Source organism: Hemitrygon akajei, chromosome 29 (assembly GCF_048418815.1).
Source record: "Hemitrygon akajei chromosome 29, sHemAka1.3, whole genome shotgun sequence".
Classification (NCBI taxonomy): Eukaryota; Metazoa; Chordata; class Chondrichthyes; order Myliobatiformes; family Dasyatidae; genus Hemitrygon; species Hemitrygon akajei.
In genome coordinates this window covers 17277212-17291225 of record NC_133152.1, presented here as the reverse complement: position 1 = coordinate 17291225, position 14014 = coordinate 17277212, and the positions used below count along the sequence as shown (strand labels likewise).

At 43.0% G+C, this 14014-nt stretch overlaps 1 protein-coding gene across 2 annotated transcripts in view; it reads left to right on the top strand.

The window, feature by feature from the left end:
- The window catches only part of LOC140718255 (E3 ubiquitin-protein ligase TRIM62-like), a 96688-nt gene that overhangs the window by 50949 nt on the left and 31725 nt on the right, over positions 1-14014 (top strand). Inside the window, exon 1 of one of the 2 annotated variants that reach the window (XM_073031756.1) lies at positions 12150-12194. The exons of the other annotated variant lie outside the window; for it this stretch is intronic. Within the exon in view, the coding sequence (XP_072887857.1) occupies positions 12165-12194 (30 nt within the window). The 5' untranslated portion in view covers positions 12150-12164. Of the gene's footprint in view, positions 1-12149; positions 12195-14014 lie in introns of those variants that run through there. 2 annotated transcript variants of the gene reach the window in all.

The window sequence follows — 14014 nt, the reverse complement described above, 5'->3', positions numbered from 1 at the left end:
GCTGCCGGCAACGGTGATGGAGGCGGATACGATAGGGTCTTTTAAGAGACTTTTGGATAGGTACATGGAGCTTAGAAAAATAGAGGGCTATGGGTAAGCCTAGTACGGTAATTTCTAAGGTAGGGACATGTTCAGCATAACTTTGTGGGCCGAAGGGCCTGTATTGTGCTGTAGGTTTTCTATGTTTCTAAAATGGAAAACTTGGGTTAGGTTGGATGTTTGGGGTTCTGTGTCATCTACCTCTTGAATCTGTTTCCAGATATGCTTCAGTACTTCATCTAAAACCCTCATTCATACCCTTTTTGGTTACACCCAAACCTAACATCCAATACATTCCTGGCATTCTTCTACTCAGTGTAAAGTAAGGTCATTTTGACACTTGTGCTTTCACTAAAGACTTTTATTAAATCCTTATCTCACATGTAAATCCCTCCTTGCCTTGTATAATCTCCTTCAGCACCATAATGCATGAAGATAGCCGCACTCCTCCAGTTCCACACTCTAGAGCAGTCTTGAATTTAATCACATGATCACTGACACTGTCTCCAGTTAGCTCGGCACCAAGGTCTGAAATTCTCTGCTGGTCTCTCTCAGGATCACTTGGCTCAAGATCTCGCTATCATCTTGGTTTAAACGTTGAGAGGGGTGAAGGTAGTGAATTTCAGGGGTGCAATAAAAGTGATTTGCCTGTAATGCCAAGGCAGGGTTTGACTGGGTGAAGCCTTATGGAGCACTGATACAGTTTTAGTTAACAGGGACTTGGGAGGAAATAGCTTAATCAACCAGAGCTGCCCGATGTGCAAAACACAACTCGGTCCAGAATGCCAATCTGAATAGTTACTCTAGTTTCATGTCTACTTTAAGTGAGGCGCGCGTGTGTCACGTAGTAGCGTGATGACGAATGCAATTATGTATTTAACCCAAAATGATTTATTTTAATCAAACAAATATATATAATTATATTATTGAAATATTAAATACATAACAAACAAAGCAGTTCAGGCAACATTGTCAAAGACTTGTCTTCCATCTTAAGGCTGAAACAGGGATACGCACTGACAACTGAACATTTGCAAATGAATCTTTACTTAATAGACTGTCTATGCCTCATTTTGGAGCAAATTCTCGGTGACTTTTGGGAATGGGCTGATGGCTGTCAAAGAACACTTGCACCATTAAACAGGCATTGGGCATCTCCCACAACAGATTCTAACCATCCTCCTCACCCAGCAGCGCTGAACTTCCCACCGACAGTAATCTCGGAGTCTATGATTTGTTGTAAACATTCTATGGTCGGCGTAGCAAGATTGAGGTTGGATACACTGCAGTGAGTGATTTTGTGCACCGACTCCCTAAAACCTTTAAACCATCTTAACGAGTCAGTGTGGTTAAATGCTCACCGCTAGCTTGGTTGAGGTGCAGCTCCAACGACTTTGATCCTTAAGTGTGAGATTTATTCATGGCCAAGTAACTCACTTGATCTGTACCCATTTGTCCATGAACTATTCACTCCCTCTACTGCTAGCACTATATGCTGCAATGTTTTTTTTCTGATGAATTATTATTAATAACACCCAGAAGCTAAGGATAACTTGTGGACTGAGCACAGATGCTTTGCAAAGTAGTTACATGTTTTGCATTTGGGCTCTCTCGTGTACAGGAGATGGCCACCAAATGCACTATACCAATTTGGATAGTAGGAAGGGAAGCTGGTGGAAGGCCAGGAGGTAGGGGCAGAAGAGCAGACCAGTGAGTTCCTTTGAAATACTGATGGGAATGCATATCTGGTGGGTGGGCCCTCTTTGTTTTGGAGCAACGGGCTAGTCCACTCTTGTGTAATGTACTGCAACATAGAAACATGAGGTAGCTGACTTTGCTTTGTGGAGCACCAGTTCAGAGGAGGGGCTTCCTCCTGCCTGCTACTTCTCTTCATCGCAGTCCGACTCTGATCTATCTGTCAGCGGCCACCTGCGTTGTTGCAATGAGTAAGCTGAAGGAACAAAACCTCATTTATCATCGGGGCAGCTGTTGTTGACCACACATCGCACTCTCCGACTTTAGATATTTTGCAGTTCCTTTCTGTGTCAGATCTGGCCATTTCCACATGCAATGACATGCAAAAACTCTTTCAATACCTGTAGCCACACAAATGAGGAAGCATAATCTATCCTTTACTGCCTTGTTAGATCATCTGGACTTGAGAAGTTCCCTTTTATTACTATCCAGCCCCTTTCTCCACCTACTCTTCTACCTAAAATAAGACTCCTTTTTCTTCCCTAGTTAAGAAGAGACCTGTTATCTCTTTTCTCCTCACAGATGCTGCCTGACTGTTGAATATTTTCAGCATTTTCTATTTTTATCTACAATGATTTTGATTTTCATTTTGTGTTTTGTAAAACTGGATTCCATGGTCTTGAACTTATATGCCTATTTATGAATCCTAGAATCCTATATGCTTTCATTAACCGTTTTCTTAACCTGTTTGTTAAGTTTTCTTGTCTACTTAGTTTTTCTTTCATGAGGCGCTTTACATATGACATGATGACATATGCCATTCACGTAATTCTTACATATAATCCATAATGAATTATGTAAACAAAGAATGCTTAAACAATATATTTACAATATTAATCAAATATTACTGAAATACTATATACATAACACTTTCCTGCCTAGCTATAAACTCCAACTCAATACAGAAGCCATCTCAATTTATATACTGTACACATCTATATGTGCGGCAGGGGGAGGTCACTCCGCTTGGCAGGTGATGACTGAAACTGTTTTTCAACAAAGTACAGTATGGTCCATTGTCACTGAATTATTGTACTGGAACATCAGTCACATCAACAGAGGCTGTAGTGGAAGCAATTGGAAACGCTTCTGGCTACTTGCAAGAGATGTGTGCCCATGAATAGTCTGGAAAACTGCACGTGAATCCTCCACTGGGACAAGGCAGGCTATTCCCCAAGGATGGAGAAATTCTGCTCTGGGCCACTTCTGGACATGTTGGCGTCCCGAACAGCTGCTCAATCTGCTGATCTATCCCAGGCCACCAGATAAAGCTCTGAGCCAACGCTTTCATTTTGACCACACCTAGATAACTGGCATGTAGCTCCTCCAACACGTTAGCTCTCAGCTTGGGTGATACAACAACTCTCAATCCCCACTTCAGGCAACCCCTGTCGAGGGCAAGTTCATCCTGGCACTGGTAAAAATGGGGGAAGTGGAAATTTTGCTGCACATTCCAGCCACTTTGGGTGTCCATGTAGACATGAGACAATGTTGGGGTCTTTTCTGGTTTCCCTCTCGATCTTCTCTGCTGTAATAGGCTTTCAATTTGCGTTAGGGAGAATACATCAAGGGAGTGTTCTTTTACATGGATTTTTCAGGTATTTCCTTTTGCAAAGGTAAATGGATGATGCATTAGCATTTTCATGATTAGTTGGCCTCTTGTAATTGCTTCCTCCAAGAAACAGAACCCTTTGTGCTGCTACTGTTAGTGGAACACCCTTCTGTGGATTGGAAAGTGCACACTAGATGTTGATGGATCAGTAATGAGGGTACTTGCTCTCCCGTACAAGTACTGCTTGAAACATTTTACACCCCCAAGCTATACTCAACTCAACGCTGTCTTGAGATTTTGAAGATTTTCCTTGTCATCCTCACTGGTAACAATATTGTCATCCAAGAAACATTAAATGCCTGGGGTAGCCTTTGCAGCACATGTGGTGCAGGTGCAGATGATACTCCAAAAATAAACCTATTATAGCAATAAACCCCTTTGAGTGTTTATGCTGAGAAATACTTTGGACTCTTCTTCCATTTCTGTCTGTAGGTAGGCCTCAGCTAAGTCCTCTTTGCAGAAGTTCTTTCCTCCAGAAAGGCTTGGAAAGATGCCCTCTAACCTGGGTAGAGTGTTTTGATTTGCTTTCAATACTGGGTTAATGGTGACTTTAAAATCACCACAGATCCTGACAGACCCATCCTTCTTGGCTACTGGGACCATTAGCATTGCCCATGGGCTCCACTAAACCTTTGAAAGAATTCCTTCAGCCTCCATGCGATCCAGCTCACTGGCTATTTTATCACAGATGGTATAAGGAGCCAGACAGGCTTTGTAAAACTTGAGTGCGGTATTTTTCATCTAACACTATTTTACCCTTGATATATTTGAGTTTTCCAAAGCTATCCTTGAACACTGTTGTGGCATCATCCAGTACCTTTCTTAATTTGCTTTTAGTAGGCCTCATTATAGGGGATGTGGCATGCAAATGATGGATGGATTTCCAATCAGGTTTTAGTTCCGTCAACCAATCACAGCGCCACAATGCTGGCTGTCCTGATTTTTACTAAGGTTTGTTGGTTGCTGTATTTCGTTGTTACATATGTCATCCCCACAGGGGTTATCATTTCTTCAGTACAAAGTCGTAGTTGGATATCTGCAGATTTCAGTATTTTTGAAATGCTGTTCAAACTCATTTTGAGGAATGATGGAAACAACTGAGCCGGTGTCCAATTCCATTTTTAGTTAATTTGGCGTTCACTTCCGGTGCAAGGTATTACTTGTCTCTTGTTAATTTTCACTTTGTAAATCTCAAGTACTGTGTGGCTATCATCATGACCAGGCGTTTCATCAACGGCATGCAGAGCAGTGCTCATTTTGAAACTGCAACTCGACTTTTTATCATCTTCTCTTCCCTGTGCGGTCCATCTAATTTTGTCTGCCTGCCATGCTCTTTGTATTGTATGTGTCCTATATTGTTTCATTTTCTGCAAGCTTTACCTTTAAAACTACATCGCTCTGGTGTGTGTGAGCCCCTACCACAATGGAACACAACTGTTTTGGTAGGGCAGGTTTCTGTTCAGACTCTGCGATATTTTTAATGCTCACTTTTATTCCTGACTGCAACTTATTTGCATCTCTGGCTGTCGTTTCCATTGATACAGCAATTTGAACTGCGTTTTTAAACGTGAGTTAGGAGCCATTTTTGAATGCTTTCTTCTGAGATTCCAGAGACTAAACTATCTGTCAATGCATCATTAAGCCCATTACTGAACTGATGATGCTCAAGCAATTTCTTCAGTAAGCTGAAATGGACTCCCCTTCCTTTTGATTCAGCTCATGAAACATAAAATGTTGTGCAATCAACAACGATTTTAGTTCTAAGTGTCCCTGTATCATATTTATAATATCAGCGAACTCATTTTGGCTGGTGTGGTTGGAGCAGTTAAACTTCCAAGCAAACTGTATTGGTTTTCCACCCATTGCACTCAGCAATGCTGGTGCTCATTTTTCATCAGCTATCTCATTTGCGTTAAAATACCGCTCAGTTCACCCAGTTATCCATTGATCAATTCAGCACACCCATCTCTCCAATGTAGCCAGCCATTTCTGATTTTTATTTATTTATTATTATCATCATCATCACTCGGTACTCAGCGTTTGTGAACCCATGGCTGTACACATTGCTTATTAATTTTGCCAATCAACTTTCCAGCTCTTAGTTTTACCCCTCCCCCTCCGGTCTTCTATCATTTCGGATTTCCCCCCCCTCCCCCTCCCATTTCCAAATCTCTTACTATCTTTTCTTTCAGCTAGTCCTGACGAAGGGTCTCGGCCCGAAACGTCGACAGTGCTTCTCCCTATAGATGCTGCCTGGCCTGCTGCGTTCCACCAGCATTTTGTGTGTGTTGCTTGAATTTCCAGCATCTGCAGGTTTCCTCATGTTTGCTTGCTTATTTTGCCTGTTGTCAGCTTTTTTTTTACCTAAGTGTCTCTCTCCCCCTTTCTAGGGAAAAAATGCTGTGCTTCATCAGGTAGGTGGTCATCTTGGGTTCGTTTTAAAACTTCCCCATCATCACTGTTATGTTTTCAACTCCAAAAACTAATTGAAAGAAAAGTGCAGGAGCCGGGATTTAGTTTTTGTTTAGAGGAGTGCTCACGTGTGATGTGGTGCCATAATGACGTATGCCATTGACGTACTTCTTACACATAACCCACAATGAATTAGCAAGTTACTATCCATGGAAGGGAATAAACATTTTGAGCCAAGACTTTATTATGTCCCAAAAAAGCTTGATCATCAATTCTCCTCCATAGATGCTGCCTGATTTATTGAGCTCCTCGAGCATTTTTGTGTATTGTTTAAGATTTGAAGCATCCGCATAATTTCATGCCTCTATTCTCAAATCCTTGTTAGAATGTGCCATCTCATTTATGTAGTCCCCTTCTCACTTTCCCTCCCAAAATGTAAAGAGGAGATGGTTAGTCTGTTTCCTGCTGGAGATGGTCATTTCCTGGTGTGGTTCTGGCCCGAATGTTACTTGCCAATTGTTAGCTACGCCTAACTTTCATCTCAAATGTGTTGCACTAATTTGCTGAGGCTTCTTCAATAGTGCCTGCAAGTTTCATAACTGATCTGCCTGGAACCAATTCCATCTCCGGTAGGTCCTCCTCCAAACTTATCGCTATCTGACTTAAAGTCTTTTTCCAATTCCTGGGTCATCCTGCACTGCCATTATAGAAAGCATCTTCACATTAGTCGTTAGCGTCTGATTTGATGCGGCACCTTTCACAGCATACACCAATCCCAGTGAACTGTCACATCAGCAGCAAAGGTCATTGGCTGCAGTCTACCATTACTGCAGGACAAAGAAGAGAGCGGGAAAAATTGCGGGCACTATCTACCCTGAAAACTGCCTCTTTCAAAAGTCCCCTTCTGAAGAGTGCTATAGGGCTATTAAAACAAAAACTTCATGTCATTATAAAAGTTTATTCCTCCGGGCAGTTAATCTGATCAACCGTTCTGGAGCCCCCCCCCCCCCCCCACCCCCCTCTATCAATTACTTCCATCACTGCATTGCACTATAAACATTTAAGCCATTTTTAAAATGATGTTTGCATTGTTAATATGCTGGTGTTAATGCACATTTTATTCCATATCAGTATTTTAACCTGTATATAATTCTTTATAATTGTTGAATATTGTTTGCCCTGATGGATTCCTAATACATGTAAGTGTACAGTATACGGTGAGCAAAGTTGATTCTTGATGGCTCTGTGGTGGAAGAAAATCTTCAGTTGGATAGTTTGCAGTAGTTGAAGGAGGGGGACCTCGATGACTACTCAGAGGGCAGTAATTGCTGTTCTTAACGCCTGCATCCTGGGAATAAGGTGAGAAAAAGCCTCAATTTTGCCGCAGTGTGAGGAGATGAGGAGGGAGGTTAGTGGAGTGCACGTGCCTTGGAAGGGAGAAAAATAGCTGATCCAGGTAGAACAGTAATAGAGGCCCCAGCCTCAATTAGCTGGTTTAATTAGTCCCAGCTGCATGGTAGTGTGGTGCTAAAATTGGCTCTGGCACTTCTAGGCTGGAAGGTAGAAAAATAAACTCTGGATCGTAATCCTGGTTGTAACGCTGCGTCCTCTGAGAGAATATGCCCATTTATAAATGTCGGCTGAGGATCAGACCAGGGAGCGAACAGCCTGTTCTTTTCTAGTGCTCAAGTTAGGAGCAGTACTGCCTGAGATGAAATATTCTTGCAAAATACTGGTTAGATTGCAATTGGAGTACTACATACATTTTCACTTTCCGCTGTACAGGGAGAATGTGAGTGAGCTGATTGTGCTGCGGGGAAGAGTCAACAGCATGTTGCCTGGAATTGGAGGACTCGAATCCTGGGGGAATACTGAATAGGTTGGAACTGTTTTTTCTGAAGTGACGGGAGCTTAGGAGTGACCTGATAAAGCGGCACACAATTATCAGAGGCAAAGATAGGCTGAGCAGTCTGAATATTTTCCCCTTTGTAGGGATATCATAGGTTTAAATTGTGAGGAAAGAGTCTTGAAAGGGATTTGAGAAGTATTTTTTTTAAGCAGAGTAGTTATCATATGGAACTTACTACCAGAGGAGGTGATAGAATCTGATTGTTACAATTAAGAGGTATTTGTCTGGGCACTTAATCTGGCAAGGCACAGAAGGAACAGACATGATGCGGACAGGTGAGGTCAGTGTAAATGGGCGAAGCAATCAGCATGGATGCGATGGGCTGGAAGTTCTGTTTCTGTGCTGTACAACACTGAAGTGATGTTCTACAGAACTATTTGAAAATCAAGGGGGGGGGGGGGGGGGGTTTCAGATGAAAGGGTTTTTTTTAACCGAAGAAAAAGCAGGAGAAATTCCGATCATGCCTCACTCATAACCTGCGGAAAATAACCGAGTGAGTGAATTTCCTCCTCAGACCGAGCTTGCACACCATAAGCAGGTGTTTGTTGCTCTGGAATAATTCTCTCATTGTATGTTTGTGGAGGTGTAGTGTTTAAGCAATGAGCTGAGTGGGCATTCAGCTGTGACCACTGTTTTAAAAGCACATAAAGCAGGGGTTGTTGCAGGTTCCAAGAATTGGTCAGTAACTTTATTTTTTTAGGTGCTTCTCACATGCTCGCACTCTCGCTCACTTTCTCTTGTGTTCTTTTTAAACTCTCTTGCTATTTCCCTTTTTGTATCCCCTTTCCTGTATTCACTCTTGTGTGCTCTCTCTCTCTCCCTCCCCCCTCTCTCTCTCTCTCACTTTTGCTCCCTTGCACTTTCTTATGCTCTACTGCTTTATTTCTCTCCCCTTCCTCTCCCCCCTTCCTCTCCGCCTTTCCTCTCCCCCCTTCCTCTCCCCTTTCCTCTCCCCCTTCCTCTCCCCCCTTCCTCTCCCCCTTCCTCTCCCCCCTTCCTCTCCCCCCTTCCTCTCCCCCTTCCTCTCCCCCTTCCTCTCCCCCCTTCCTCTCCCCCCTTCCTCTCCCCCTTCCTCTCCCCTTCCTCTCCCCCCTTCCTCTCCCCCTTCCTCTCCCCTTCCTCTCCCCCCTTCCTCTCCCCCTTCCTCTCCCCCCTTCCTCTCCCCCTTCCTCTCCCCCCTTCCTCTCCCCCTTCCTCTCCCCCTTCCTCTCCCCCTTCCTCTCCCCCCTTCCTCTCCCCCCTTCCTCTCCCCCTTCCTCTCCCCCTTCCTCTCCCCCCTTCCTCTCCCCCCTTCCTCTCCCCCCTTCCTCTCCCCCTTCCTCTCCCCCTTCCTCTCCCCCCTTCCTCTCCCCCTTCCTCTCCCCTTCCTCTCCCCCCTTCCTCTCCCCCTTTCTCTCCCCCTTTCTCTCCCCCCCTTCCTCTCCCCCCCTTCCTCTCCCCCCCTTCCTCTCCCCCCCTTCCTCTCCCCCCCTTCCTCTCCCCCCCTTCCTCTCCCCCCGATATTAAACAGGACGTGCTGTTTGTAATAAGCTGCATGCCCTTTGTGACCATTTTGCAATTTGACGTGATCTCTGGTTTCTATTGCAAGGGAGTCCGTCTCACTGTTTTATAACTTTATAATAACAACCTCCATTTGCAGAGCATCTTCAACATGGAGTAAAGAATCAAATCCTAAGTGACATCAAACAAAAGAAAAGGCTGCCTGTTTCTAAGTGAGATATTACAGAAGATGACAAAATGTTGGTTAAAAGGATTGGTTATTAAAGAGAATCTGAAAGAAGGGAAGGTAGAAGTTTGGGGAAGGATTCCCAGAGCTTGAAGACATGGTAGCAGTTTATGTGACCACTGGTACTAGTGTGCCTTAAATTCTAAGGCAGCAAGGAACCAAAAACCAAGCTTCAGAGTATAGTGACTGGGATAAGGAGCAGGAGACCAGAGAAAAGATTTGAAAGCAAAGGTGAAAAAAACTGTGTGTGTGTGTGTGTGTGTGTGTGTGTGTGTGTGTAGTCAAGCCCCGTAGTTCTAAAATTGGATTTAGCTGCTCTTTGAATGGCATGAATTCAAGTCCCCAAACTCAGTTAATAAAGGCACCGGAGTCGGTAACAGTCTGGTTTGTATTCGGATATCAATGTCATAGATTCATACAGTATAGAAATGAGTCATTCAGTCTATCAGGTCGATGCCAGCTGTAAAAGTAGTCATTTAATTCCATTTACCATCGTGTAGTCTGTACCCTTTTATACATGGGTGGTTCAAGTATCGTTTGGAGATGTAGATGTTGGGAGAGTACTTGTCTGCACACCCACTCAGACGGTGTGATCCTGATTTCCGTCATGCTCTGAGTGAAAGATAGTTCTTCCCCGTGCACCTTCAGAATCTTACATTTTAACCTAAAGTAATGGTCTGTAGTTTTTGATACATCTGACATGTGGACACGTAGATATGTGGTTACCATCTACCTCTTCATCATCTTGTCCATCTATGCTGCCACCTTCAGGGATCCTTGGACTCCTACATCAAACTTCCTCTGTTCCTTAAAAGTCCTTAAGGCTCTACCGTTCACTTTCTATGTTCTATCCTTATTGGTACTCTCAAATTGTATGACCTCACCCTTGGCAGGATTAACTTCTACCGATCATTGCTCTGCCCCTTTTAGCAACTGATGGACGTCATCCTGCAGCATACAATTATCCTCTTTGCCATCAAAGTTCAATGTGAATTTGTTATTAAAGTACATGTATGTCACCATATACAATACGGAGATTAATTTTCCTGTAGGCGTACACAGTAAATCCAAGAGACGCAATAGAATTTGTGAAAGGCTGTACCCTGCAGAACGGACAAATAAACCACGTACAAAAGGCAAGAAATTGCAAATGCAAAAGAAGGAAAATAATAATAAATAAGCAATAAATATTGAGAATGTGAGACAAAGAGTCCTTGAATGTGAATCCATAGGTTTTGGGAACAGTTCAGTGGTGGGGTGAGTGATGTTATCCCATCTGGTTCAAGAGCCTGATGGTTGAGGAGTAAATGACTGATCTGAACTGGGTAGTATGTGTTCTGAGGTTCCTGTACCACCTTCCTGATGGCAGCAGTGAGAAGAAAGCATGTTCTGGGTGGTGAGGTCCTTGATGATGGATGCTGCTTTCCTGTAACGATGTTCCATGTAGGTGTGCTCAATGGTGGGGAGGGCTTTACCCATGATGGACTGGGCCATATCCACTGCTGTTATTGGATTTTCTATTCAACAGCATATGATGCTGTGATGCAACTAGTCAATATACTCTCCACCACACGTCGATAGAAGTTTGTCAAATTTTTAAATGCCGAATTTCCTGAAACTTCTACGGAAGTAGAGTTGCTGCCCTGCTTTCTTCGAAATGGCATTTACATGCTGGACCCTGGCCTGATCCTCTAAGATGATAACACTGAGGAATTTAAAATTGCTGACCCTCTCCACCTCTGATTTCCCCTGATGAGGACTGGCCCATGAACCTCTGATTGACTCCTCTTGAAGTCACAGTCATAACTATAAAGTAGGGGGCTAAGCATACAGCCTTGTGGTGCACCTGCACTGATGGAGGTTGTCGGGGGGATGTTGTTACCAATCCAAACTGACTGGGGGTCTGTAAGTGAGGAAATCGAGGATCCAATTGCACAAGGAGGTATTGAGGCCAAGATCTTGAAGCGTATTGATTAGTTTTGAGGGACTGATGGTATTGAATGCTGAGCTATACAACAGCATGACCAAGTTTGTGTTTTCTGGAATGTTGGTCATGCTTCACATATTCATCTTCAACTTAATGTAGAAATAAAAATAAATGTAGAAACAGAAATTCAGGGTCTCAGCACTGATCCCTATGGTACTATAGACCCACTGGCTTTGAGCTTTCAACCTTCCACCATCACCCTCTGCCTCCAATACAAGTCAGTTTTAGGTCCAGTTCATCAACATGAAGTACATGGACCTCTTTGGACCAGTCTCCCAAGTGGTGCATTGTTAAGGCCTAAATGAAGTGCGCATAGACTGCATCAACCATACCGACATCATCAATATATTTTGTTCCTTCAAAAAATTTGCACAAATTGATCAGAAAGGAAACGTACCCATCAATACCACCTTGACTATCCTTTCATTAACGCTTGCTTTTCTTTTCAAGCGCCGGTTAACTCTGAATGGTGGATGCACCCCAGTCGGTCACAGGAAAACCCCTCCCCATCACTGGGCATCTCTACAAGAATCGCTACACCAGAAAGCATCATCAACAACCCCCACCATCTAGACCATGCTCTCTTCTCACTACTGCTGTGGGAAGGAGGTATCGGTCCCATACCACCTGGTTCAGGAACAATTAATACACTTCAACCATTAGTCTCCTGAACCAGCGTAGATATCTTCGCTCACCTCAACACGTGAACTGACTCCACAATCTTATGGACTCACTTTCAAGGACCCAACAACTTGTGTGTTCTCAATATTTATTATTTATTTATTTTATTTATTATTATTTGTTGCTTTTGTATTTGCGCAGTTTGTCTTTTCAGCTTTGGTTGTTTTTCAGTCTTGTTTGTGTGTAGTTTTCCACTACTGGGAACGTCTGCAAGAAAATGAATTTCAGGGTAGTATGGTGACATGCCTATAGTTTAAATTTACTTCATACTTCTGAACTTGAACTTTTCCACTTCCGAAGTTTTCCAATAAATCTCTGATATTAGATATTACTCTGTGAGACCTATAAGTACTGTGCTCTAATAAAGGTACCTCATCCTTGAGTCATCTGGCACCTTATCTGTAGCCTGTGATTTAAAACAAAACAACCATTTTGGGGCTCCAGCAGTCTCCTCCTTTGCCTATCATGGCAGCCAGTAATACATCTCATCAGGCTCACGGAATGGGGTGGAATTTGTGACCGGTGAATGGAATTTGTTGAGTTTCTGAGGAAGTGAAAGAAATCCTGTTCATTTGGTATTTGCTTTGAAGGAAGATTAACCTGTAAAGCGAGTGTGTTCTCTCTCCACAGATACTACCAGACCCGCCGGTTATCCTAGCATTTTCTGTTCTTAATTTTGTATTTCCTGCACTTATTAAGCATTTTTTTAAAAAAAAATTACTATTTCAACTTTGGAAGTAGAGACTTGGAGGTGCTGGCTGAAGAATTGTAGAGTCGATTCTTTTGTGCGTGTATATACAAAAGGTTTAACACTTGCCTCTAGCATGAGAATGCATGTCTGTTCTTGGGTTTTTAACCAACTTCCTGGGTGGAATGCTTCAGGCCTGTAATGAGACTATGGCTTTTACTTGCTGCTTTGGAGGCTTCTTGGCAGCTGGTGACATGCTGCATGGTCTAATCCTTTTGGAATCCCTTCCTATTCTCAAGGGTCGAACAGTTGTTGATGTATTAAGAAAAGATCAGAGCTTAAATTTTATATGGATCCTTTTGCGTAATCTCAAGGGTAATAATGTTGTGGTAGAGCAGGCAGCCATTGACGTGTAGCAGGCTCCCACAGACCCTGAGGTGATAATGGAAAATGAAAAACTAGATGCTGAAAACATTAACCAAAAAACAGAGAATATGAACAGGATTTCTTATAATCCTGTTTATAATTTCTTATAAAAACAGAGAATAAAAACAGGAAAATGAAAAACTAGATGCTGAAAACATTAACCAAAAAACAGAGAATACTGAAAGCATTAACCAAAAAAAAACAGAGATACTGAAAACATTAACCAAAAAACAGAGAAGACTTTGCAATCTGTTCCTCGTTCCGTAACTGATGAGTGTATGTTGATTCTTCCATAACGTCGGGGTAATCTGTTGTTCGTTTCTCCCTTTTGGGAAGGCCGATTTAAGGACATGGTCTAGGAGTTTGAAATTACTCCCTGCTCTTCCTCGGCACAGATCAATGTAGGACTCTCAGCACTAGAGCTCAGCCTAGAGCTTTGGATGTGGGTCTTGGCGGAGCCTTGAGCTCCACAAGCTTTTAAAGTGAGGTGGTTGAAGTGGGATTTCGACTGGCACAATAGCTATCTCTGTTTTGTCCAACATGAATTCAATTCCTTGCTTAATCACAAAAGATGACCCCTTTTTAAATTTGACCTTCCAAAATGCTAAACGTGTGGCCCTCTGGTGATGACTCATACTGTCTATAGAGTAGTGCTGAGCCACTTGTGTATAACACACTCCAGCTGGTGATCTGCAAGGTGCCTTGAAGATCCTGGCTGGGATGGAGGGGGGAGGTCAGTAGTTGTGACAGCAATCTGCTGAGTTCTTATTGTGACCCTG